General features: G+C 41.8%; 2 protein-coding genes across 10 annotated transcripts in view; both read left to right on the forward strand.

The window, feature by feature from the left end:
- The window catches only part of RBM25 (RNA binding motif protein 25), a 46,209-nt gene extending 36,362 nt beyond the window's left edge, over window positions 1–9,847 (forward strand). For all 4 annotated transcript variants that reach the window (XM_079769432.1, XM_079769431.1, XM_079769434.1 and 1 more), the window contains 5 exons: window positions 1,869–2,193; window positions 2,561–2,835; window positions 3,157–3,255; window positions 4,971–5,018; window positions 8,255–9,847. In XM_079769432.1, the coding sequence (XP_079625558.1) occupies window positions 1,869–2,193; window positions 2,561–2,835; window positions 3,157–3,255; window positions 4,971–5,018; window positions 8,255–8,347 (840 nt within the window). In that variant the 3' untranslated portion in view covers window positions 8,348–9,847. The remainder of the gene's footprint in view (window positions 1–1,868; window positions 2,194–2,560; window positions 2,836–3,156; window positions 3,256–4,970; window positions 5,019–8,254) is intronic.
- Window positions 9,848–13,839: 3,992 nt separating this feature from the next.
- PSEN1 (presenilin 1) overlaps window positions 13,840–27,980 on the forward strand; it is a 61,746-nt gene continuing 47,605 nt past the window's right edge. For 2 of the 6 annotated variants that reach the window (XM_079768199.1, XM_079768201.1), the window contains exons 1-3: window positions 13,841–13,994; window positions 25,577–25,658; window positions 25,750–25,889. In XM_079768199.1, the coding sequence (XP_079624325.1) occupies window positions 25,803–25,889 (87 nt within the window). In that variant the 5' untranslated portion in view covers window positions 13,841–13,994; window positions 25,577–25,658; window positions 25,750–25,802. Of the gene's footprint in view, window positions 13,995–25,576; window positions 25,659–25,749; window positions 25,890–27,980 lie in introns of all 6 variants that reach the window. The other 4 variants (XM_079768200.1, XM_079768202.1, XM_079768197.1 and 1 more) reach the window with 3 other exon arrangements.

Raw genomic sequence — 27,980 nt, forward strand, 5'->3', positions numbered from 1 at the left:
TATTACTACTTTTTCTTTATATTATTGCACAAAATCAGTATTGGCTCATTCTAAAAATCTTTCAGATTTATAAATAAGTGTCTTTTAATGACACTTAGCTAGAAACCACTTTTTACAATATGCTTTTGTGGTTTGAGTTTCTTGTGTCACTGTTACCCTAAATATTTTGTTTCCAAAATAAAAATATTTTTTTATGAACATTTTGTCATTTAAAAGGAAAAGACTATCATAGAACATGGCATACCCCATGCTGATTAGGAATAGAGTGTGTCATACAAAGTTTTTAAAATCTGTTGCATGTTATTAACAGAAGCCATGTCTTCTTACATGTCCCTTTTATTTTTCAAAATGAAAGTGTTCTTTTTTTCTGTTGATAAAGTGCTTATATGAGTAAATAGAAAGCTCAGACAACATAGAACACAATAATGAGATTAAAGACCACCTGATTTCTGTTAGCCAGTTACAATCATTATGATGAGTAGTTACTTTTTAAATGTTACCACACAGGTCACATATACCCCACTCAGTGGGATTATCATTTACATGCTGTTTTTTGGTTCTTTAAAATCAGGTGTAATCTTCCACCCAGAATCTTACCAACTTATAGCCCTCATTCCTTTTTTCATACTTTCACTATTGTGGCACATTGTTAGTCTTGTAACATTTAGGTTGGAATGATTTTATTTTATCTTTCATAATTTCAGGGGGAATGTTCATATTGTTATAGGCCCTAAGAGTCTTAAATTCCCTCCATTGCCAAATTGTGAATACAGAAGTGGCTACCACACTTAGTCATTAACTAGGAAGAAGAAATAATTGTGGCCCTGCTGGTGTGGCTCTGAGGTTGAGTGCCAGGAGGTCATGGTTCGATTCCTGGTCAGGGCACATGCCTGGCTTGCGGGCTCAATCCCCAGTAGGGGTTGTGCAGGAGGCAGCCAATCGATGGTTCTCTCTCATCATTTATGTTTCTTTTCTTTCTTTTTTTCCCCCTCCCATCATTGATGTTTCTATCTCTCCTCTCTCTCCCTTCCTCTCTTTAAAATCAGTAAAAAAAAGAAAGAAAGAAATGATTGTGTATGACCAAAGCTGAGGATTTGAATTTCCTCTCATGTATTGTCTATACCGTTCTGAAATAAAACTTGTGGTTATACTAGTAATTTATTTTTTTTTTAATCTTTACCCGAGGACACATTTTTATTGATTTTTTTTGTTTGTTTAAGAGAGAGAGAAAAACATCAGTTGACTGCCTCCCACACCCACCCTGGCTGGGGATTGAACCTGCAACCTAGTTATGTGCCCTGACCAGGAATTGAACTGGCAATCTTTTTGGTGTATGGGATGACATTCCAACCAATTGAGTCACCCAGCCAGGACTCTGGCTATAATGTCTTTAATAAAATTATAGAAACATACTTTATATTTTGAATTAGCCAGCTATTTATTTTGTATTTACCTTTGTTAATCGGAAGGGTTTATATAATACCACTGAAGAAGGATAATGTTTGTAAAATCTTTTTTAAAATTTTCAAAGTATCTCATCTACTTTACAGATTTACTTAGCTTTCTGATATAGAAGTAAGCAATGTTTTTCACTATTCTTAATGAAAAAAAAAATAGAGATTTTTATAAATGTAACTAGAGGCCTGATGCACGAAATTTGTACAAGGGCCTTGGCCCTGGCCCGAACCCGCCGCTGAGGCCGGGGCGCTTCTGCCTCCTCTGCTTTGTCCCCACCCGCTGCGGCTTTGTCCGGAAGGGCGTCTGGTCTTATTAGCATATTACGCTTTTATTATTATAGATACAAAACAAAAAGCCAGTTGAATGGAGTATAGTTGTGGTCTGAGTTAGATTATTTTTTTTTGTTTTAGATGGAACAAGAGGCTGAGAGGCGCAGACAACCACAAATAAAGCAAGAACCAGAATCAGAAGAAGAGGAAGAAGAAAAGCAAGAGAAAGAAGAAAAACGAGAGGAACCTGTGGAAGAGGAAGAAGAGCCAGAGCAGAAGCCCTGTCTTAAACCAACTCTGAGGCCCATCAGTTCTGCCCCATCTGTTTCCTCTGCCAGTGGCAATGCAACCCCCAACACTCCTGGGGATGAGTCTCCCTGTGGTATTATTATTCCTCACGAAAATTCGCCAGATCAACAACAACCTGAGGAGCATAGGCCAAAAATAGGACTGAGTCTTAAACTGGGTATGTTAGCATTTGTTTCCTTTCTTCTTTATTTTCCCCTCTGCAAACACCTGAATTTTGCCTTAAGGAAAAATAAATTATGTGCTGCTTGGTAGGTAGGTAGAAAAAATTCGAAAATGCCTTTCTAGCTCACTATTGTTTTCATAGTTCTGCTAGTGCTCCTATATCTGCAGCTGCCTCGAGTTCTGAGAAGAAATGAAAAGTTAAATTTTCTAGCACTTGTGAGTAGTGAGTTATTTTTTACAGTTGGGATCTTTCTCTTGAGATTGGTGGAAGTATATTTTGCACTCTTTTTGAGGGGATGGTGGTTATAAAATGTAACATTTCAAAATAAAGTCATCATACTAATAGAGTGTTTTTACTGTAGGTGCTTCCAATAGTCCTGGTCAACCTAATTCTGTGAAGAGAAAGAAACTCCCTGTAGATAGTGTCTTTAACAAATTTGAGGATGAAGACAGTGATGATGTACCCCGAAAAAGGAAACTGGTTCCCTTGGATTACGGTGAAGATGATAAAAATGCTGCCAAAGGCACTGTAAACACTGAAGAAAAGCGCAAACACATTAAGAGTCTCATTGAGAAAATTCCTACAGCCAAACCTGAGCTTTTTGCTTATCCCCTGGATTGGTCTATTGTGGACTCAGTGAGTAGTAAATTGTATTTTACCATTTTATTGTAAGTAGTCTTGAATATAGCATACAAATTCAGTTGATGCCATTAATGACAAGTAGTGATGATAATGTAGCTGGAATCTTGACATTGCTTAGAATTTAGTAGATTATTGGAGAAATTAGTGGTGGTGCTTGAAGTCTTCATAAATTAGAAGTAAGTATATCTTGATATATACCTCTTCCAGTGTGAAAGATTATGTTTTAATGTTATGAAAAAAATCACAAATTTGTAGACTTACTTTCAAGTGTAATAAAATTTTTTTTAAATTTAGTAACCGTACTTTATTTTTCAGATATTGATGGAACGACGAATTAGACCTTGGATTAATAAGAAAATTATAGAATACATAGGTGAAGAAGAAGCTACATTAGTTGATTTTGTTTGTTCTAAGGTTAGTCTTTTTCTCTCTCCATCCCCAACATTTGTTTTATACTTTAAAATGTTAGACACTTTCTAAAATGAAATACCTTGCAGGGTTAAGTCCATGATAGTTTAGTTTCAGTTAAGAGATTCATGGCTACTTAAATGAATTCCTCCACCCTATTTCAGACCCCTATGCTGCATGCTTTCATTTCAGAGGGACAAAGAGGGTAGAATTGCTGGCTGTTGCCAATTTTTCTCTCTCCCTGCCCCTGAGAATGCCTTGCCCCATCCCCTTCTTGTCTTAATGGTTAGAATGGTTTTGAAGTACAGTTGAGGTGTTGTGGAGATAGCTGATAGCATGTCTCATCAGTTTCTTTGTCAGTCATCCATCCTTTGGAGGAGGAGCAAAATAGTTTTCTTCAGAGTATAATCTCTATATATAAAAGCCTAAGCGACCATTACGACCGAACAACCAGAATGACCGGTCACTGTGACGTGCACTGACCACCAGTGGGGCATACACTTAAGGCAGGATGTGCCCCCTGGTGGTCAGTGCGCTCCCACAGCCAATTTCCCCTGGTCAGCCAACCTCCCGCAGTCCCTCCCCTCGTTCCTCCCCCAGGCCAGCAGGCCCTGTCCCTTCCCCCAGCCAGCAGGGCACAGCAGCCAGGGAAGGAGGAGAGCGAGAGGCAGAAAACCACATGGTGGTGGGGTTTCAACGGCAGGCGTCTGGCCTCCTCTCCTGACCCTGCTGGGGCCGAGAACTGGGGGTGGGTGGCAGCGGACACGACCCCTTTCCCAGGGGTCCAAGATCCGGCTCCCTCTTTGGGGACAGCGGCCTACCTCCCGTGCCCTGTTTTCCTTTCCCACCCCTGGCCGGCAGGCCCTAATTGGCGCCCGCCCATCGCAGTGGCGGTGCTGCATTGAGGGAAGGAGGGGCGGGGGGCGGGGTGTCGGAACCACAACAGTGGCGTCCAGTGTCCATTCCTTCTGCACCCAGCCTGGCGACTGTCGCCGCCTCTTGGAACCCTGCTGGGGCCTTCGGGGTCCCCGGGCTGGGATTTGTGGCAGCAAACGTGGACCCTTTCCCAGGGAGGCCCAGGGCCAGCTGCCAACCTCCCGCAGTCCCTCCCTCTCTGTCCTTCCCTGCAGCAGGCAGGCCCCGATTGACCCAGCCCCAATCAGTCTGGCTCTGATGGGCCCTGAATGCTGGCCAGGCTTAGGGTCCCCACCCGTGCATGAATTTCATGCATTGGGCCTCTAGAATTTATTGATTGATTATGTGGTGGATATCCTCTTGAAACTCCCCCAATCTTCTTGAAACCTCCCAACAAATAAGTGTAAGTTACAAGTATTCTCTAAGACATCACAGTAGAAGTATATTTCTGGAAAGGAATAACTAATTACATTTAAGAAAATGCTATTTTTCTCCCTATTTTAACATTAGGAGTAGCAGATTTAGGTTGCCCTTTACAGTTATAATTATTGTAGCATTAAAGACTGGATTTGAATTAGAAGACAGATACTATAGAGATTAAGGGCCCAAGTTATAGTGTCAAATTTCCATTCCAGAGAGTGAGATTTGGGGAATTAAGAAATTTATAGAAAGATTATTCATCCACAAGAAATTCCCATACTAGTTTGAAAGAATCTTAAAATTACTTGACTATCTTGCTTTTTTGGTTGGTTGATAGGTTTTTGTTTATTTTCAAAATTATAATTTTTTATTTTTATTTCTTTTAGGTTATGGCTCATAGTTCACCTCAGAGCATTTTAGATGATGTTGCCATGGTAAGTTAGAAATTCAGTGTTATTAATACATTTATTTACGTATGTATGTATTAAAATACATTTTCATTGATTTTGAAGAGAGGAGTGGAGACAGATAGAAACATTCCTGAGAGAGAAACATTGATCTGCTGCCTCCTATGCTCCATCTACTGGGGATCTAGCCTGAAGCTCCGGCATGTGCCCTAACCAGGAATCAAGCTGTGATTCCCCTGGTTCATGGGCCAACTCTCAACCACTGAGCGACACTGGCTGAGCTTATTAATACAAATTTTTTAAATTTATTGATTTGAGAGAGAGAGAGAGACATCAACTTGTTCCACTTATATATGCATTCGTTGATTGATTCTTATATGTGCCTGATCAAACCTACAGCCTTTGGTGTATTGAGATGATACTCTAACCAACTGAGCTATATGGCTAGGGCTGTTATTAAATAAGCTTCAGGGTATCACTGCCATGAAGGTTTGTAGAATAATGTTATAGTCACCCCAATCCTATTGGGATCAGGCCTAAATGGGCAGTCGGACATCCCTCGAGGGGTCCCAGATTGGAGAGGGTGCAGGCTGGGCTGAGGGACACACACCTCCGTGCACGAATTTTGTGCACTGGGCCTCTAGTTATAATATACTTGCTATGATGTGGATATGTAAAAGGGGCAGAGGAGACAGAGCATCTGATGGTGTTGAGAATAGGTAGGGAAGGCATCACAGAAATTACCATCTAAATTGAGACTTGAAGATGCTATGGATGTGTTGTCATTTGGACAGGTAATGTTGGAAGTAGTAAATACCAAATTCCCAATTGCATTTAATTTGGATATTACAGTAGAGTCAGTGATTGCATTTGTCTAAGTTGTGGTTTTGTGAGGAAAAGGAGGAGGAAAAATATTGATGATAAAGGTAAAAGAGTGATTGAATGGTCTTTGAACCCCAAACTAGGAGGAAAAGGAAATACTATTGGAATTGAGCTGGTAGTTTGAATCTGGACTGATGGGAAATGTGTTGGAATGAAACAACTGGAAAGTTACAGTCAGAGAGTAGAATGTTTAAGAATACAAGTGGTGGCCTGACCAGTGGTTGAGCATTGACCCATGAACCAGGAGGTCACGGTTCGATTCTAGGTTGGAGCATATGCTGAGGTTGCTGGCTCGATCCTCAATGATTCTCTCTCATCATTGGTGTTTCTATCCCTCTCTACCTCTTCCTTCCTTTTTCTGAAATCAATTATCCTATCTAACAATAGACAAATATGCAAATTGACCATTCCTCCAACACACCCACAAGCCACACCCACCATCCAATCAGAGCGAGTATGCAAATTAATCCAAACCAAGATGGCTACAGCCACAGAGAGCAAGGTTTCCTAGGTAACAGAGGAAGCCAAGCTTTCCGCCTGCCCTTGCCAGGCCTAAGCCTCCACTCAAGCTACAAAGTTTCAATTATAGAAGGTAAACAAATTTAAACCGAATGGCGGCAGAACAGAGCTTGAGAGAGCAGGCCAGGGTTGCCGCCGGCAACAGGGAAAGCAAAGCTTTCTGCACACCCTGGCCGGGCCCAACTGCTTAAGGCAACAAAGTTTCAATTATAACCCCAACACAAATGGCTGCCGGCCTCGGAGGGAGCCCCAGGCTTGGCTCTCCTCCAGGCTACAAAGTTTCAATTGTAGAAGGAAAATAAATTCCAGATACCAGGGCCTCCGCTTGGGTTGCCAGGGGGCATGGCTGTCCTGCAAACCACCACAGGCCCCTCGCTCAGGCCGCCCCACACCCCAAGGGAACCCCCACCTGATCTGGGACGCCCTTCAGGGCAAACCAGCTGGCCCCCACCCCTGTACCAAGCCTCTATCCTATCTAATAAAAGAATAATATGCAGATTGATCATCACTGCAACACACAATATAGCTGCCCCCATGTGGTCAAAGATCCTGCCCCCATGTGGACACAAGATGGCCAGCAGGAGAGAGCAGTTGGGAGGCACCCGGCCTGCAAGGGAGGGCAGTTGAGAAGGACCAGGCCTGCAAGGGAGGGCAGTTGGAGGTGATCAACCCTGCAGGAGAGGGCAGTTAGGGGTGACCAGGCCGGCAGAGGAGGGAAGTTGGGGGCAAACAGGCTGGCAGCAGAGTGGTTAGGGGGTGATCAGGCTGGCAGGCAGAAGCGGTTAGGGGCAATCAGGAAGGCAGGCAGGCAAGCAGTTGGGAGCCAGCAGTCCTGGATTGTGAGAGGGATGTCTGACTGCCCGTTTAGGCCCGATCCCACCGAAATGGGCAGTCGGACATCCCTCAAGTGGTCCCATATTGGAGAGGGTACAGGCTGGGCTGAGGGACAACCCCCCTCCGTGCACGAATTTCGTGGCACCGGGCCTCTAGTATATATATGAATACAAGGAGTGAATCAGTTCAGATGATGGCAGGGTGACTATAACATTATTCTACAAGCCTTCATGGCAGTGATACCCTGAAGCTTAGTCACAGCTACTTCCTGTAGAAGGAAACATGATATTCCATTTTACCTCACTACAGCTCTGGTGTGGAGGGCTGACTGACTATGTGTGGGATGAGGGCAGGGGTACTGAGGAGGACATGGTGCACCTAACTCATGCAGATAGGAAGATAATTTGATTTGTGTATTTGTCAAAGGGATAGGACCTTTAATTTATTCACTAGTCTTGTGTTCCTTTGTAAGATGACAGTTTTCACTTTCTCTGTTTATTGTATCTCAGACACTATTAAATACCTTACGTATATTCTCATTTAATACTTAATTCAGTGTCACATTCATAAGGACTCCATAAATATTAAGATTCTAAGGTTGTTTTGGGGGATAAAGGTGATACTCTGCATTAAAGTTATTAAGTAGTTGTATAACTAGTTCTGCCTAAATTACTGTATTCTTTTTTTTTAAATTACTGTATTCTTTATAAAAAAATTTGCTTCCCTTAGGAAATAGTTTTTCAAAACATGCATAAATGTACTATTTGTAAAGATGAAAGTTAGAATAAAAGGTGGATCAAGAAAATACTGTGGTGTCAGTATTCAGTAAGCCATGAAATTTTGCTGAATGCATTTTTATAATTTACATGTACCACATTTCTCACACTAGACAGATTTCCTTTGTCTTTTTATTGAAAGTAAACGCTTGTCAGTGGGTAAAAGCCCTTTTTATAATAGTCACTATTGTTGGGAGATGCTGATTGCTTATCTTACATATGTTGCTGTTTTGTTTTTTTTCCCTCTCCTAGGTACTTGATGAAGAAGCAGAAGTTTTTATAGTCAAAATGTGGAGATTATTGATATATGAAACAGAAGCCAAGAAAATTGGTCTTGTGAAGTAAAACTCTCTGTACATTTAGAGTTCCATTTCAGATACCGTCTTTCCCATCCTTCAAAGGACCTTGAAAATTTTTTTTGTCTTCAAAGACATTTGTGAGATCTGTAATTTTTTTTTGATGTAGAAAATGTGAATTTTTTTTTTTTGTCCTCCAATTTGTTGATGCCCTGTGTACTCCCTTGGTTGTAAAGACATCCGAATCCTACCTTGGTTTTCTTTATACTCACCAGGTACAAATTACTGGTATGTTTTATAAGCCACAGCTACTGTACACAGCCTATCTGATATAATCTTGTTCTGCTGATTTGTTCCTTGTAAATATTAAAATGACTCCCCAATTCTTTTGCAGAATTGCACTTAATATTGAACTGTACTGTATAGGAACCAACATGAACAATTTTAATTGAAAGAATACCAGCCACATCTATTACCCTTACCCCCTTGATCAGAATTGGCAAGCTTTCATGAAGGCATGAAATTTAAAATTAGAGTGTGAAAATTAGGAGACCATCCATTCCTACTGTATCTCTGTATGAATGTGTTTGTGTGAATGTATATATAAAAGTATTTTCCCTAATTTGCTTTGGAGGGCTCCCTTGAACATTTTCTAATTGAAAAATATAATTGTAAACAAACATGGTATTGTGCCAATCCAAATGTCTGGGATAATTAGGTTAATAGTCTCCCAGAGCATGTTATTCTCTTATGGCAAGAAACAGTCTGTTGAACAGAATGGGGTTTTCCTGTTAAAGCTGGCTGCTTTAGCCCCTCTTTTACAGGCATGTGATCAGTGGTTCCCCTTCCTCCCCCTACCCCCTAATCTCATTGTTCAGAAATGAGGCAGATCCTGGAGAGCTTTATTTAATGCATTTTTGCACTGATTGGCCCTTAGTTTAATTTTGGTGTGCCCCTTTGCATAAAAAAAAAAAAAGCATAAATGAAAAATACTTTTTTAAAAACAAAAGATAAAATTAGGCCATTTTACAGACTAGGAAAGTTTGACAAAATACAATAGAATTTCAGCATGGCATTTTATAAAAGTTTACATCTTATTTTTAAGGATAAAGTAAATCATTTAAGGCAGTTACCACTAATTTTTTGTTTTGTAAAGGCTTTATAGCTTGTGTGTGTGTATGCAAGCACACACCTTGTTTGTTACCTCTGCTCATCAAAGTTTAAAAATACATTGATGGTGTTAGACACACACATGGGGCTTTCTTTCTTGTACATCAGAACTTCACCAGGGAGCAAAATTAATCGAAAATATAACACGTTTTAAACAGTTATAAATACAAAGTAGGTGCAGCTATTTCATGTCTAAGTATTTATTTAAAGATAAAGATTGGGAATAGGAAGATAAAGCCTAATGGAGCTTGAGTTAGTAGATTTTTTTTTTTTTTTTACATCTTAAGAGGACATTTGAAAACACTGTTCTTATTAACATTGGACCATGACATGGTTCCCTTATGTAAATATTTCAGATATTAAAAATGTATATATTTGATCTCGGGGACTCATTCTTTCAGTCTTATTAAATAAGTGGCATGTTGTAATTGTGCGGTGCATACTAGAAACTTGAAATTATGGGCTGATTTTATTTCTTTTGAGTATTAGTAACTAAAGGTCAAAGAGACCATTTACCTTATATTGGATTAATCTAAATGTCTATGGAGATACTCCCTTTTAGTGTTATAATATTTTAAATTCTGGTTTCTCAAGGAAAATTTCGGAAAACATGCTTCTTGCCATTTACAAATTCATTTACTAGCTTTTTCTCAGATTGACCCTCAGCCTAACATCTTGTTTGAGCTTTATTATGCCTATTTTCTCTTACCATATTACCACTTCTAAGGCATCATAGTAGGTTGTTTTATTTAGTCAACATTGGCATTAATTTATTTTGCTCTTGCTCTTTCACTATATTTATCTTAAAAGGCCCATATCTGAAACCCTTGGGGACACATACCATGTACTGAATAACGACTCCAGAGAGATTTGCCTCAGAATCCAAGTTCATACATTAACATTTCTGTAGCAGAGCAGGAATGATCACAGCCACTAGGTTAAAGATCATTAATAGCTTAATGTCAGTTAAAGTCAGGTTTTGCCACCAAGCTTAAACTTTAAGGTTTTCAGATTTACATGTGAAGAATTGGACATGTATAAACTGCTGGGGTGGGGTATTCAAGTGTTTGGGAGAATACATGTAAAATTTCTCCTGAATTGCTTGAGTTTTCTGGGTTGTCTTTACCATTTGCCCATAATTGAATTTCAGTTTGTAAACCTTGCTTGATCCATATTGCCCATTCCAGGTATAAAAAAGTTAGGCAGTTAAAAAACCAATATGCTTTTTTCTCATTTGACCATATACATAAAATAATTTAAAACATGTATGTTAAAAAAACACTCGTATGTTTATTTACAGGAGGAAAGAAGTTATTTTAACTTTTTAAAAAATGTACTTTTATTGATTTTTGTTTTTTTTTAGAGAAAGAGAGAAGGGATGAGGGAGGGAGACACATCAATCTGTTGCCTGCTGTACGCACCCTGACCAGGGATGAAACCTCAACCTGGGCTTATGCCCTGACTGGAATTGAACTGGCGACCTTTTGGTGTACAGGACAGTACTCAACCAACTGAGCCACACCAGCCAGGGCTGACGTGTTTTTTTAAGATCAATCTTTAATGTGCACTGCATCACTTGGAGGAATCTTGTTACAAAAGTGCAGACTCTGACTTAGTAGGGCTAGGGTGGGGCCTGCGGTCGATGATGATGCCAATGCTAAATGAGCCAAGGACTACACTTTCATTAGCAGTTTAAGGTATCTACTCAGTACCAATATTTTTTCCTAACAGACTACATAAATGCAGCTTTATTTTCTTTTTGAGTAGATTTTGAAATACTGATTTCAGAGAGGAAGGGAGAGGGGGAGAGAGAAACATCAGTGATGAATCATTGATCAACTGCCTCCTGTATGCCCGCTACTGGGGATTGAGCCCACAACCCAGGCATGTGCCCTTGACGAATTGAACCTGGGACCCTTCAGTATGCAGGTTGATGCTCTATCCAGTGAACCAAACCAGTGAGGGCTTTTTTAAGTAGATTTTTAAAGAGGAAAACATTTTTTAGGCAAATCAACATACCTATTCTGTATGTTCATGAATGTAAAGTAATCTCTTCCAAAAATGTTGCCTGAGAACAACTCTAATATTATAGGCTTCATTCCTAGCCATTCCCAAAACATTTCCGCCTTAGAGAACTTTATGTTGTTAATTTGAATCTTGTCATAGTGCTTTCTGATAAACTTTATGTAATAGTAGAAGCTAACGATTATTTTGTGGAGAGGGCTGTTTCAGGTACTCATCAGGCACGGACACTAGACATGGTGACAAAGTGAGGAAACTCAGTCTGAGAGTCAAAGTGGACTAAACTTATTTTTTTTCTTCTTTCATATGGAGTAAAAATAATTTTTTAATGCAAATAAATGTAAGCCAGGTAGGTATACTAACGTATATATGAGGCTTATTTACCTCCTTCTTTCTAATGAGTTCTATAAATGTTTTCACATCTCTGCAGAAACTGCTGAAGGGTTTTATGTCAAAATGTTTACATATTTTTCCTGGTCATATTTTAACCTTTTATTAATAGTATAAAATTGAGAAATAGTTTTTGCTCAGCAATAGATTGTGAAATTGATTTGTGAATACTGCTGGATATAAAGGATATGAGAAGGAATCCTAAATAGGCAAAGAAACAATCTAGTGTCAAGAAGAAAACTGGGAATTCAGATATGTATTTCTAAACCCAGGAACTGTTATATTCATACTGTAGACCAAAGTGAGCTTTAATTATTATTTTTTTTAATAGATTTTTTATTGATTTCAGAGAGAGGAAGGGAGACAGAGAGAAACATCCATGATGAGAGAGAATCCTGGATCGGCTGCCTCCTGCACGCCCCCTACTGGGGATGGAGCCCACAACCCAGGCATGTGCCCTTGACCGGGAATCGAACCTGGGACCCTTCAGTCCACAGGCCGACGCTCTATCCACTGAGCCACACCGGCCAGGGCTATAATTATTTTTTTAGCTTATAATTATTGATAAATGGGTAGATTTTTTAAATGTTAAATTATTGAAATGTTCATTTGCATTTGAATGCTCATATTTTCATCTTTTAACGATCTTCACTTTTCATTTTATTACTTGACTCATAAAGGCCAAATTAGAAATTAGCAATATAAAATACCCAGTAAGGTATGATCTATAATAATAAAAGCGTAATATGCTAATTAGACCGGACAGGCCCACCTTCCGGACCAAGCCTGGGCTGCGAAGGCCAACCCCCTTGCACAAATTTCGTGCATTGGGCCTCTCGTAATTTCTATAAACAAAAAGGAATAAACATTCTCAAGCCATGTTGTTTGAATTAAATGACACTCCCAAGTCTGCCACATCACATACTAGAGTGGTAGCTGACCTTTGAGCAACTCATTGTCTGCCAGATAGGTTTCAGGATTACAAAAATAAGCCCATTTCCTGCTTTCTGGAAGCTTACCATTTAGGAAGACTGGTTCTTAATTTGGATCCCAAGAATCCTGGACATTTATTTAAAATGAGGTTTCTCAGGTTTGCTCCACCCATCAGTTTTTTCCCCCTCAATATTTTTTATTGATTCCAGAGAGGAAAGGAGAGGGAGGGAGGGAGAGAAATATCAATGATGAGAAAAAATCATTGATGGGCCGCTTCCTGGGCGCCCCGCACTGGGGACCGAACCCGCATGTGCCCGTGATTGGAATTGAATATGGGACCCTTCAGTCCACCGGCCAATGCTCTATCCACTGAGCCAAACCCGCCAGGGCCCACCCATCAGTTTTGATTCAATGAGGAAAGAGAAGGCACAAGTATTTACAATTTTAATTAGCATCCTCTTGATTGTGGTGCACCTGATTCACATTGAGAAACACTATAAATAGGTAATACAGAGATGAAAGAAACTTGAGGTTTTAAATATATTTTATTGATTTTTTACAGAGAGGAAGAGAGAGGGATAGAGAGCTAGAAACATCGATGAGAGAGAATCATCGACCAGCTGCCTCCTGCACACCCCCTACCAGGGATGTGCCCGCAGCCAATGTACATGCCCTTTTTTTTTTTTTTTTAATATATTTTATTGATTTTTTACAGAGGAAAAGAGAGGGATAGAGAGCTAGGAAACTTGAGGTTTTAAGATGCCATAACTTGTTGGCTTGGAGAACCACACACTGGGCCCAGCATACGTAGAAACTTTGGTCCTTTGGTCCTGCTCAAGACCTGTCTCGGATCCTAGACTACCTCGACTCCTGCGGGCACTCTAGGCGAGTTCGTCCAGGTCCGAGGCAGCCTTTCTCCCATGACCCGCGCCCACACCACCGGAAGCTCCACCCCTTTCCTCTGGTCTCGTCCCTGCCCCCTCTAGAGCCCACCCCTCCGCGGGCGGGCCAGCCCCCAACGACGCCAGAGCCGGAAATGACGACAGCGGTGAAGCCTTTTGGGCGGGGCCTGGGCCGGGCAGCTCCGGAGGCCGAGATTTCACATCGGAAACAACAGGCGCTGCTCGCGAAGGCACCTCGGCTGCGGGCGGTCGTAGGAGGCGGCGGCGAGGAGGAAGTAGGTGCGTGATGGGGTGTCCTGGGCGAGAGGAAGGCGCCCCTCATCCGGTGTCGACACGGGTGGCCGCAGGCTCGGCCGGCCCTTTGTCGCCGTCCCGGCCGCGGAGCCGGCGTCCTGGAGGATGGGGAGCGGGGCGCGGCCGGGCGGGGACACTGGAACCCCGTGTGGCAAATGAAGAGGGGCTGCCCGTTTCTCGGGGTCCGGGCGCAGCGTGCGGTCGGGTCGAAGAGGGGACCTTCGGAGCCTTGGTCCGGAAGTGCTGATTTCTCGAAGCTCTCTGAGGGCGCAGGTGCTTGGGCCGGGATTGGCCGTGTTGGCGAGTGGAGCCGGAGAAAGGGGAAGCGCGTAGCGCCCAGCCCGGTTGAGCAACTGAGGAAACTCCACGCCTCCTCTGACTGTGTCCTGGTCCAGGGGAAGCGAGTGGCACTCAGGGGTAAAAAAGTTCCTTATGTCTCACATTCGAAGCGGACAACAGGGTCTGATGCGTTTGCCTTAGATCGGAACTGTCCCAAGGCATGTATGTCCGATGCCTTGCATGTGTCTTAGATGTTTGTGTTTTCTTCCCGCTCAGATTATTTTCCTTATGTAGGAAAATAACAACGAAATTAAAAGCATCATTTGTCTGCTTTGCACAAGATGAATAACGTATTCAAGGTTTACTATGGGAGATAGTATGCATAGTGTGCAAATAACTATATGGCAGAGCACATTGTAAAGGTAAAAACATTCGTGGACGTTTGAGGCAGATAGAGATCACCTCTGCTTAAGGGAATCTGGTTATTTCAATTACTTTTGCAGTGGGAAGGCTTTCACCCTTGGAATTGAAGTGGGGAGGACATTATAATCATAGGGTGTACTACAAACAGGGGTCCTGGATCTCACTGTCCAGTGAGCCAGTCTGAACATTAAATGGCTGTTATGAAGGAAGATAAAACGGGAAAGTAGATTGGATCCTGTTGCATTTGGCTAATTTCAGTCACCTGCAAAAGCCTATTTCAGTTTTCCTTAACTCATTTGCAGAGTTCAACCAACTTAAGCCCCACCCCCACCCACGTTTAATAACAACCCTTTAACAATGAAAAAATAAGTCTATTTATTGAGTGCATGGATCATCCCCTGCCACCACAAAAGAAAAAATAGACTGTAGAAGTACCACCTGTCATCTAGTTTTCCATTCTACTACTCCTGGTTCTTGGGTAGAAAGTCTCCACAGTTCTGGGTATCCTTTCTTCTGAATGGACACCATTTACTGCTGGATTTTAAGTTAATGGCTGCTACTAGTCCTAAACTGCTGCATGAATTTCCATTTGCGGAGAGCCCGAGGGTTGGAGTTGGTCTCAGAATCATCCTAGCAGAAGAGTTACCAAAGTTTATGTAGTTCTCTTCCTCCCACTCCAGGTTCCCTTGGCTAGTGCTCTTCCGCTATTGTGTCAGATTATAGGGCGAGGCTTCTTGGCGATAGATACTGAAAAACCTTTCAGAGACCCTTAATGCTGCTTGTCCGTCCTGTGTTAGATGCCGGGCAGATTTGGAAGGTGATTTGAAAGTGTGGCCCTGTTGTCAGAGCTTTCTTTAGGCACATTCATCTGGTAGTTGGGGCTAGAATGGATAAGAGAATTGAGGTGGCTTTGCATAATCAAAGGAGATACAATGAGAGTTTGATCTTTGGTGGTAGCAGAGGCTTAGAAAGGAAGAAAAAACATGAACAGGACATGGCAGCCGATTGAGCAAGGAATAAAGTGTCAAGTTCACAAGGAAACTTGAAGTTTGGAAAATGGGAGCGTTGATGGCACAAATATAAGGAAGTTAGGAGCAAAGAACTATTCTAGGGAGGAAGAGGAGGAAGTCTTTTGGACAGGCCTGGAGCTGTAAACGTGAGAGTCACTTAGACTTGCGAGTTGGTGTTGAAGCAGTGGAGGAGACCTAAGGAGAGGAAGGGAACAGGAGACCCAGGCATACCCTCAGGAACACGTATACTTAGCGGGGTGGCAGAGTGAGAAACCAGCCAGCTGAGGAGAATGGAGTGGCGGGAGGAAAGCCTCTAGGGTTCAGTGTCACAAAAGCTGAGGGAGGGGGGGAAGCCCCAGGAAGGAAGGGGTTGTCAGGGATTTTCAGCATCAGGCCTGGTGTATCAGAGAGAACGGAAGATTTAGAGCACCACTGTCCAATAATAACATAAAGAGAGTTTCAAATGTTAATTTTAAATTTTCTAATAAACACATTTTTAAAGGTAGAAAGAAGTAGGTAAAATTAATTTGAATAACATTTTATATAATTCATTACATCTAAAACATTTTGATTTCAACATGTAATTAATATAAAAAGATATTTGTCTGTCTTTCCTTCTAGAAAGTAAGCTCTTTAAGTAAACAGAAGCGTTATTGGAATCAGTAGCATCCCCAGCACCTTTCACAGTGTCTGGGTATGTAGAAGAAACCCAATAAGTGTTGATTAAAGGGTATAATGTTTAGTTTTCACAGTTTCTTAAGTTTCTTAAGTTGATCTAAATAAAGCAAAAGAGAGAATGCAAGCTTTGTTGAATATATAGCCAATGATTTACAAATTAATTAGATGTAAGTAGTCTTTTTTTCCCCATTAAGGATAAATGGTATTCTCCCCATTTCCACAGTGAATTTAAGACAATGATTCAGGGTAATCATATCTTCTATGTTGAGTTATTGAAATTAAATGTATTTTTTGGGGGTAGAGATTCTTTTAAAAATATATTTTTATTCATTTCAGAGAGGAAGGGAGAGGAAGAGAAACATCAGTGGTGAAAGAGAACCATTGATTGGCTGCTTCCTGCACGCCCCTTACTAGGGATCAAGCCCGCAACTGGGCATGTGCCCCTGACCAGAATTGAACCTGAGACCCTTCAGTCTATAGGCGGATGCTCTATCCACTGAGCCAAACAGACTAGGGCTGATTCTTTATAATTATACAAATATTAATAAGATAGCTCCATAGCTACAATTCTGAGATCCAAAAGCCCCTGAAAAAACTGAAAGGCTTTTCATAACTCATTTGACATTTAACCTGAATCTGTTTGTGTAATTTAAGGTTACTTATATGTTTTACTACATATTTATTAATGTGTTCGATATTGTGGGTCTAAGACCCCAAGGGGTCATTATAAAGTATATGGTACTTGCATCATATTACTTTATAAAACCCGAAAAATAATATGAATTCCAAACACATTTAGTACTAAGGGTTTCAGATAAAGGATTCTGGACTTGTAAGTTTTTGTTAATTTTTATTCTGAGTCCACATAACCATTATTATTTAAAAACAATTACGATAACTATATAACAGACTCCTTCAAAACTCAGTGCCTTCGGACACTCAAGGCTCTACTTCAAGATGTAGATCCGTGGATCAGCTAGAGCAGTTTTGCTTTGCACGTCCTATTCTGGGGCCAGACTGAAGGGACAGTGGCTACACAGGGTAAGCTCTTCTCAAGGCAGCAGCAGAGGTACAAGAAGGCAAGGCCTACCTACTACACAAGCACAGTTCAAGGTTTGCTTGTGCCACATCTGCTAAGATCTCATTGACCAAAGCAAGTCATATTGTTACTGATGGAAGTGGGTAGAAAATGGTCCACCAGTGGAAGTGGGAGATCCCTTTCTCCACTGGGTGCTTGTGGTCTGGTCCTTATGATATCTTAAGAAAAAGAATTTTCTAAGACTAGCATGGGAGGATGAATGATCTCTATTTGTGTGGAATTACATCCCTGGGTTTCAAAAGTCCCATTACCCTTAAACCAGTCCTGAAAGTGTTGTAGCTGGGGATTCAGCAGAGCTGGAAGCAAAGCCAGTGTCCAGAGTGTCCTTCTATTGTGGAGCTGGGTCCAATGTAACATCAGGCTAGTTATAGTCTACTAGAGGCCTGGTGCATGAAAATTCATGCACTGGAGGGGGGAGTCCCTCAGCCCAGTCTGCCCCCTCTCACAGTCCGGGAGCCCTCAGGGACGGGAGGTGACCCGGCAATTAGGAGAAGGCGATGCCCCCATCACACCTCTGCTGCTGCCAGCAGCGCAAGCCTTGGCCGGCCCTGGTTACCTGAGCCTCGGGCGGCCCTGGGAGGCTGGGCAGCCGACATCTGAGACTTGCCTGTTCCTTGGGCTGGCTGTGGGCAGCTGGGGGCTGCGGGGACTGGGCACTGCCATCTTGTGGCTGTGGACACCGCCATCTTTGAGGGCGTGACAGTCAATTAGCATATTCCCTCATTGGCTGTGGGCACCGCCATCTTTGAGGGCATGGCAGTGAGGTAGTCAATTAGCATATTCCCTCCTTATTGGCTGTGGGTGCTGCCATCTTTGAGGGCGGGGCATCAATTAGCATATTCTATCCTTATTGGCTGTGGGTGCTGCCACTTTTTGATGGCGTGAGGGTCAATTAGCATATTCCCTCTTTATTAGATAGGATTGTGTGCCTATCATATTCCCTCTTTATTAGATAGGATTGTGTGCCCACATGGCTGTGAGCCATGTGGACAAATGCAGGGGAGCATGCCCTCTACAACAAGAGAGCCAGGAGCCCAGCGCACAAGAGAGAGTAAACCCCTTTGTTTAGGAGTTGAAATATCTGAAATCTTCCCACAATTGCAGTGGCCATGCTTACTCTGGCCAATGACCTGTTCCTTCCCTATTTCATCCAGACTTTACTAGGCATGTGTCTATTTGGCCTTTCCTTTGCTCCTTCCCTGTTAATTAATAACCAGGTTATTTACAACAGTATCTTTATGATTGTGCCCAAAGACATGGGTGGGTAGTATACTATGCCCACCTTGAGGCCAAATCAGGACAAAGAGGCAAGCCTAACATTACTGGAGAGGGGAAGTATATTTTTCTCTTGGGGATGCTGGAGTGAATATTTGCTAAATAATAGTCTAATCTACCACAGATGGTTCACAGAAGTGGAGTGGGATGGAAGGAGGAAAAATTCACCAAATAGGCTATATCACTATCCTTGCTCTTTTTAGAGTCTACCACTTTGACAAAGCCTGTTGTAGGGATGGGAAAATTTTTTGCTCTTAAAATTCAGAGGAGTCTTTTCAGGATGTATTTCTAAAACTTTAAATTAATTTCACAGCCGGAACCGGTTTGGCTCAGTGGATAGAGCGTCGGCTTGCGGACTCGGGGGTCCCGGGTTCGATTCCGATCAAGGGCATGTACCTACTGCGGGCACATCCCCAGTGGGGGGTGTGCAGGAGGCAGCTGATCGGTGTTTCTCTCTCATCGATGTTTCTGGCTCTCTGTCCCTCTCTCTTCCTCTCTGTAAAAAATCAATAAAATATTTAAAAAAATTAATTTCACATTATTTTTATAAATTTTAGAGATTGGTTGCATTTATTGTTGGATGTGCGTTTTTAAAAAACAGAGGGTCTCTATACCCATCCATATAATCAGAATTTGGACTGCCTGTCTAGGAAGAAGCTGTCAAAGTAAAATTAAGCCAGTGTTGCACAGTTGGTTGAGCATCGTCCCATGAACCCAGAGGTTGCCAGTTTGATTCACAGTCAGAGCGAGCACATGCCCGGTTGTGGGCTCAGATCTCCAGTACGAGGTGTGCCAGGAGGCAGCTGATCCATGTTTCTCTCTCATCCATATTTCTCTTTCTCTCTCTCTAAAAATCTATTAAAAATATTAAACTATCAAATTAACATTAAGGCTGATTAAGTAATTGTGTGGAAAAAGAATAAATCACAAGCTTATTGACATTTGAAAACTTCTTAGCATTACAATACAAAGATACTTCTAAAAAAATCATTTTGGTCATTTTCTAAATGAAGGAGAAACTAATCAAGTGGCTAGAATCATTAAAACAAGCTACAAGCCCTTTGCTTTTGAGAAGATCATGATAAAATGTCACCATCTAGATATTTGTTTCTGTGAAGTCAAATTTTGTTTACATTTATCTCTGAGAGTAAAGAAAGAAAATGGCATCAGTAATTAAGTAAACATGCTATAAGACTTTGAGGTTTAGTTGTTACCAGGATGTAGTGAAAGAAACGCACTTTTCTGTTGGTGCTTCCTTAAATGGGATTTTTTATAAACTTATTTTCAATTCTAAACATTGTTCCTGTGATACTTTTTCAGGTGCTGATGGATAGAAGATTTTCTGGTTAAGTTTTTCTGTTCAGCACATCTAAGTTTCTATATTATTTGTATCTTCTTGTTTTTAGTCTCTTCGTATATAGAAATTATAGTTGCCCATCAGAAAAGGATTTCTTTTTCCTTTATCTGATTGAACAAGTGTATTGAGGAAAAGGAAATGGATGGCAGTGAATTCAAGTATGCTCTATCAGTCTCAGAAAAATCTTTAGCAGGTGGCCAGAGAAAGAAAACACCAAAATCCACTTCTGTCCCTACTCCCACTCCCTCTGCAATCCAGGTCACATGAAATATTCTCATTCCCAACAACTATCTTTTCTTGTTCTCAGGGCACTGCTAAGAATGTTATAAAGTCCACTAGTGTCATCTGCCACGCTGCTTTAACAGTGGGGTCATTGGCCTTCTCCACGGAGTCATCAATTGTTTCCAGCTGTTACTGGACCAGAATCAAATCTGCCTTTGCCTGCTCCTTTCTTTGTACCAACAATGTTCGTTTGTTCACCAGGCTGACTGAAGACCTAGCTTAACCCTGTTGCCTGTCTCTTCTTCATATTGAGCTCCATGTACAGAGCAGCTCTTGCGGGGAGGGTTGCCTTGTAGTGTTTTGATCTTCAGAGCATTAGTGGAAGCCTGTGCTTTCTCTGGGTGAACTGGAAAAACCTGGACTGGGCATCAGAAGACCTGGGTTCTGGAACTGGTGTTATTAACTTCATAATCATGCACTGGCAAATTCTTTGACCTTTCCTGAGCCTTAGTTTTTCACAAGTAAATGTGATGGATGTGCTTTTGAAGATAGTATTGGGATATGCTAAAGTGATTACTGTATTGTTGATTTTTGCAAGATTTGTCTGAGAAAGCTCCAGTATGATAATCAGTTTGTATGGTTTCTTCTAATAGCTGAACAGATCCTATAAGCATAAGGCTAATAATGGAAACTTCTTTAAACGACCATATTTTCGCCCAGCTGGTGTGGTTCAGTGGTTGAGTGTCAATCCAGGAACCAGGAGATCATCAGTTTGATTCCAGGTTTGGGCTCGATCCCTGGCAGGGGGCATGAAGGAGACAGCTGATTGATGTTTCTGTGTGTCTCTGCCTCTCCCTCCCCCTCTCTCTAAAAACAAACAAATAAATAAAAATAAAATAAAAAATAAAATGACTATATTCTCATTATAGCTTATCTTTTTTTTTTTTTTTTTAGTTCTCACCTGAGGATATGTTTATTGACTTTAAAAGAGAGAGAGAGAGAGAGACAGAGAGAGAGAGAGAGAGAAAGATTGAAAGAAATAAATCAATGTGAGAGAGAAACATCAATCTGTTGCCTCCCATACATGCCCCGACCAGGGATCGAACTTATGTGTGCTACACTGTTTTCCTATGTGGAATGGGTAAAGTGAACATATATAATTAAATCTCAGTGTCTGTCTTTGAGTTTTGATATAAGTAGATAGCCAGTAAACTGCTATTTAGTGAATGTATAATCACTTGCTCTCTTTTTTTAATATATACTAGAGGTCCAGTGCACGGATTCGTGCACATTGAAAGGAAATTAATTAGAAGGTGGCCGGCAGGGTGGGTCTGGGCGAGATGGGCTGGACACGCCCTGGAGCCAACCTCTCTCGTCCCTCCCTTGGGGCGGGACCAGGGCTCGAAGGGCATCTGTGGAGTGAGGGGGGTCCCTCTGGCAGTTGGGGTCCCTCAGCCTGGCCTGTGGGGATCGGGCTGAAACTGGCAGTCCAACATCCCCTGAGGGATCCCAGAGTGCTAGAGGGCACTCTGAAAAGTTGCTGTCGCTCAGCAGCTCCTGTGTTGAGCGTCTTCCCCCTGGTGGTCAGTGTGCATTATATCTACCGGCTGGTCGGCCAGTCGCTTAGCCTTTTATATATATAGATATAGATATATTTTATTTTTAAAATTGATTTCAGAGAGGGAGAGAGAGGAAGAGAAACGTCAATGATAAGAGAATCATTGATCGGCTGCCTTCTGCACACCTCACACTGGGGATCGAGCCCATGACCCGGGCATGTGCCCTGTCCGGGAATTGAATCACCTCTTGGTTCATAGGTCAACGCTCAACCACTGAGCCACGCCAGCTGGGCTTTTCTTCTAATTTTTACCTGTAAAGGTAATACACTTTATTTACTTTTGCACATTGCTCTTTCTTGCCCTTTTTCTTTCATTTGGCTAACACTGTCTTATTTACTTGATTTGTTTCTGAAGGATCATATGAGAATATTAATGACAGATTTCTAAGGATTTTTCTATAATAAAGCTATACTTTCAATGATTTTGTCTAGTCTTCAGAATAGTCAGTGGAGGTAATCAGTTGCAACTTTTTCTCTTTGCCATCCTTTGGCATTTCTGGGTTAGCTGAGGTGGTAGGTGCTGTACTAAATGTATTGTGGAAAAGAAGGGAATAATATATGTTCTGTTTGCTGATCATTAATACATTCATGTTAAAATTTTAATTAGATAATTAACTTTTAAAAATCTAGAAGCATAGTTCAGAACATTTACTTTGAGTACTTAGAAAATATAACTGTTCTGTTAGAATCCACCTCTCTTTTGAGTAAACTAGCATACTATTGCTAATTCTTAATTTTACAAATTTTAAAAGACAGGACCAATAGTATGAGTCACCCTAGATATAGGTTTATTCCCACAAAAATCAATCAGAAATTTTTTTCCCATTGATTTTTTTTTTTTTTCAGAGAAAGTGGAAGGGAGGGTAAAGAGGGGGGAGAGAGAGGGAAACATTGATGTGAGAGAGACACATCAACTGGTTGCCTCCTGCATGCGCCCCTGGACCCGCAACCAGGTATGCACCCTTGACTGGGATTTGAACCCATGACCCTCCCGTGCACAGGCTGATGCTCTAAACACTGAGCCATGCGGGCTAGGGTCAGTTTAAATTTTTAATTGGAGTATATAGAAATGTGCTCACAGATCATCATGTGTACAGCTTAGTGCATTTCACAAGACTAAAACCTCTGTGTTACTAGCACTCAGATCAAGAAACAAAACATTAACAGTCTCCTCCAAAGTTTCCTATGTATCCCCTTCCAGTGAATAACCCTCATAAAAGTAACTATTATGTCTATTTTTACTTACTTTATTTTAAAGGGCATTTACATTAATTATGTCTTACTAAATTAACATTAATTTGCAATCCCCTGATCCCAGGCCAGCTAACTGTGGGCCAAAATTGGAGGGGAGGAGAAAGATAGGCATGGATACATGGAAGCATGAAGGATAGAAGGGAAAGGATACCTTCATTAAAAGTTCGACATGCCCTGGTCAGTGTGCTCAATGGTTAGAGCACCCACCACCCCCTGAAGGGTCTCGGGTTTAATTCCCGGTCAAGGGCGCATACCTGGATTGCAGGTTTGATCCCCCGCCCTGGTCAGGGCATGTTCGGGAGGCAACCAATGGATGTGTTTCTCACATTGATATTTCTCTCTCTCCCTCTCTCTCTCCTCCCCCCCCCCCTTCCACTCTCTCTAAAATTCAATGGAAAAATATCCTCAGGTGAGGATTAACAACACCAAAAAAAATTGGTCATGATTTGAGTGAGCCAAATATAGGTAACTAAGGGATAATTTGAACTTGATACCTTTACTAGAAGAAAAAGTTACTTTAATATGTTTTTTATGAAAAATCATTATAATAAAAATAGTGGAGAATTTAGGGAATAGAGGATCTTGAAAAGTGAAAATGAAACCAGATGTTGATGTTGACAAAATTGCTTTCATGTAAATATGTACATGGTAATGTTGTTAGATACTGTATATGAATTGGAGTTCTGCTTAGGTTTGCAAACAGATTTTTTCCCTTTTACATTTCTGAACACTTTCTATGAAGAGGAAAGTTAAAATAAAGAATTGGCTGATGGAGATTAAGGTGGACAGGCAAATAGGAATGTGTCCCTCAGAAGGGTGAACTCTGGGACAGAGTGATACATGTAAAGAAAGCTGCACTTGGATACAAAGGAGAGACCTGAGGCTGGGAGTCAGAAGTCTTTTATTTTTGTCCTGGTCTGACCAATTGTGATTTTTAACCAAGTCACTGAACTTGGCCCCCTTCTGCTTTTTAAAAATATGTATGTGTTTTTTAAAAAATAGGATTTTATTAATTTTAGCGAGAGGGATATAGAGAGAGAAACATTGATCAGCTGCCTCCTGTATGCCCCGAGCCCATAACCCAGGCATATACCCTGATGGGAATTGAACCAGTGACCTCTTAGTTCATGGGTCGATGCACAAGCACTGAGCCACCCTGGCCGGGCATAAAAAATGTATGTTGCCCTGCTTTGGCCCAGTGGATAGAGCGTCGACCCACAGACTGAAGGGCCCCAGGTTTTTTTTTTTTGTGTGTGTGTGTGTGTGTTTTAATTTCTTTATTGGTTAAGGTATTACATATTTGTCCTCATCCCCCCATTAAGGGCCCCAGGTTTGATTCCGGTCAAGGGCACGTACCTCGGTTGCAGGCTGGATCCCTGGCTCTGGTCAAGGTGCCTGTGGGAGGCAACCAATCCATGTGTCTCTCACATCGATGTTTCTGTCCCTCTCTTCCCCTCCCTTCCACTCTCTTTAAACAAAACCAATTGAAAAATATCCTCTGGTGAGGATAAATAAATAAATGGATGTTACCTCTTTACCCTGCCTTGGGCAAAATTAAAATCACTAAACAACCCTGGGTAGTATGGCTCAGTTGGTTGGATGTTGTCACATTTACCTAAAGGTTGCTGGTTCCATTCCTGGTCAAGTCACATTCCTGGGTTGCTGGCTTGATCCCTGATTAGTGGGTGTGCAGGAGGCAGTTGATCGATATTTCCCTCTCACATTAATGTTTCTCTCTCCCCCTTCCTGTCTCTTAAAAAAAAAAAAAGGAAAGAAAAAAGGAAATGATGAGAACATTCTTTAAGACTATTCAGTTCCCTTTGTTCTAAATCTGACGACATTGGTTATCTTTGTGATTTAAAAATACTTTTTTCTCAAATAGATTTACTCATTACCAAAGAGGTATCTTGAGTTGATAAAGGTTTGTCAGTTGAGCCCTGGCTAGTGTTGCTAAGCAGTGAGAGCGTTGGCCTGAACATTGAAGGGTCTCGGGTTCGATTCCCAGTCAAGGGCATGTACTTGTGTTGCAGGTTCCATCCTGGCCCCAGTCAAAGCATGTGCCAGAGGCAACCAGTTGATGTGTCTCTCTCAAATCAATGTTTCTCTCTCTCTTTCTGTCTCTCTTCCTCTGTCCCTCCCTCCCTACCTTTTACTCTCTAAAAAAGCAATGGGAAAAATATCCTCAGGTGAGGATTAACAAAAAAAAATTTTAAAAAAATGTTTATCAGTTGAAGGTCATGGCAAATGAATAAATGTGTGGCTTATAGATTGGTCTTTTAAGTACTTGATTGGTGTGAATGGATTTACTAGGATTTGTCCAACTCTGGGTAACCTGATAAAATCCTATTTCAGACCTAATCCAGGAGTCTGCAAGTGACAGCAGCCTGTGAGGTCCTTAGGAAGCTCAGCCTGGAGGAGGACACATGAAAGAAAGGTTGGTTTCACCTAATGTAATTTATGAAAGTGTTTAAAAATGAAAGTGTAATTGTAATGCACAAAGGATTGCTTTCTTTCTCCCTTTTCAGAACCCCAAGAGGCTTTGTTTTCTGTGAAAAGGTATTTCTGTACAGTTGCTCCAATGACAGAGTTGCCTGCACCCTTGTCCTACTTCCAGAATGCACAGATGTCCGAGGACAACCACCTGAGCAATATTGTACGTAGCCAGGTACATTGTCAGTCTCTGTAACTGCCTTTGTCAGACTGTGGATTCACTGATCACCCTACCTCACCTCCAAAAGAGGCTGAGGGGGCTGAGCAGGTTTCTCAATTTTACCACATTCACATATTTTCTGAACTTCAGCTGAGCGCAAAGCATTGTTCCATTTGGTGCTGGGGACGCAAGGCTGGGTGAGGCATTGGTGTTGTATAGTTCATCACTGGCTCAGATAGCACTGCTTCCGTTGAAGCCTCTCCAACTTCCTCACCCATTTATTATTCTACCTTTCTTGCTCTTACTCTTCTATAGGCTGAGCACATTTTATTTACTTTTATTTTTTTAGTACCTAGTATGGTTCCTGACGGTGCTCAGTAAACATTCATGACAAAGTGCATGATGATGAATGCAAGGCTAAGTGTAGAAGTCCTAAGCTAGAGAAGAGAAGCAGGAACAGATGTAATCTGTGGCATGGGACACAGAGACCTCACCAGCTATATACAGAGACATCAAATCTGCCTGTGACCGTTAGCTAATCATTACAGATTGAAGGTGGTTTCCACAGAGGACCTGTGAGATGGTTGGGGAATTCGAATTTTTAGAGGCAGAGCCAGAATGGGGGGAAACACAAGGCCAACTATGAGCTAGGCAGGGTGCACGAGGGCCAGGGAATCGGACTTCCCTCTATTTCAACCAGAGGGCTGAACCAGTGGTGGAAGATACCAGGAAACAGATGCTGGGTTAGTAAGAAGAATTTTCTCACAATTACTGTATGTCTGAAAGGGTTTGGACTGCCTTGTGGGCCAGTGTGTGCTTGTCACTAAAAGGCCAGAAGACTACCAGCCACATCTGCAGAGGGTTTGCTGGGACTGACTAGCAGGCCCTGAGCGAACGGATGAATAGATTACTCTGACACACGTTTCTGTGAAAGAGAGGCTAAGGGGCTGGTTGGCAGGAGGCACCAAAACAGCCCTGATTGCCTGCCTCCTTAGGCTTTTATTGTAACAACAGCTTGAACTAAAATTAACCTCTAGCTACAATCAGCAGGGTAAGTATCCTTGAAAGCACATGCTTCTACAAGGCCGGGTCTTAAAGACTAAACATAAGAGAGACCAGCAAAACACCTGGGGGCTCAGACTTGTTTGGAAAAGTCAAGGCAGGGGCTGCCGCCTTCGGCAACGTCCCCCAACCTTTCGGAGAATCCTCCTTACAGACTTTCCAACCAAGTCCTGTGCTTCCCCACAAGGGTTAGTCCATGGAATGAGCAGTGAACTAGAGCACTACATGGCCTGGAAGTTCCCTTCATACTCTGAAGATTTGGAATTCCAACTGAAGGTCAAAGTGTGGGGAGGGTGGCTTCACAAAGTGGACTTCGCAGGATGCATTGGCTTAGAATAGTGAAAACTGATAGATGAAATAACACTAGGGGAGGAAGAATTTTCCTAAAATATAAATTGACAGGGAGGCTACATCCTCAGAGAATGTCAGCAGAAGTAGATCACATTGTATTGCTCAAACATGTTTAATTAAGTGAAATCAAGTTAAAATGAATATGTAAGGAAGCCCTGAAAGGGAACACAAGCTATCACTATGTAGTATGTAGCCTCAGAGGTGTTTGTGGAGGGGTGGGTGGGGGGTGGGGGGGGACTTTGACCTTGTGCCTTGGTACTGGGTTGATAAAGAGGTGTTACAGAGGCTGATTTTTGTGGCAGCACATTTGTTCCTCTACTAATGGGTCAGCAGCATTTACTCTCTTTTTGCTATTCCCTATGAACAGCTTTCTGAAAAGTTAGAGTGGGCCTGGATTATGAAGTTGTTTGGATGCAGGATATGAACATTTGGATCCTACAGACTGTCCTCATTTGTAAACTTGAGAGGAGGGAGAGGGAAAGTGGGAACAGCGTAGCCAGGTTTCTAAGTACCTTTTCCTTATCGGTGTTACATATTAATCTTCTGTGGATCCCGTGAACAAAAGATTCCATAACTAAAAAGTTTTGAAAAAAACACAGTTATATGTGACTCATTTGACCCAAACTTTCCAAAGGCATCTCATTTCAGAATAAAGTCTTGTCCTGAGGTCTTAACCTCTCCCTCTCCATCCCC

Source organism: Cnephaeus nilssonii (assembly GCF_951640355.1).
Source record: "Cnephaeus nilssonii genome assembly, chromosome: 4".
Lineage (NCBI taxonomy): Eukaryota > Metazoa > Chordata > Mammalia > Chiroptera > Vespertilionidae > Cnephaeus > Cnephaeus nilssonii.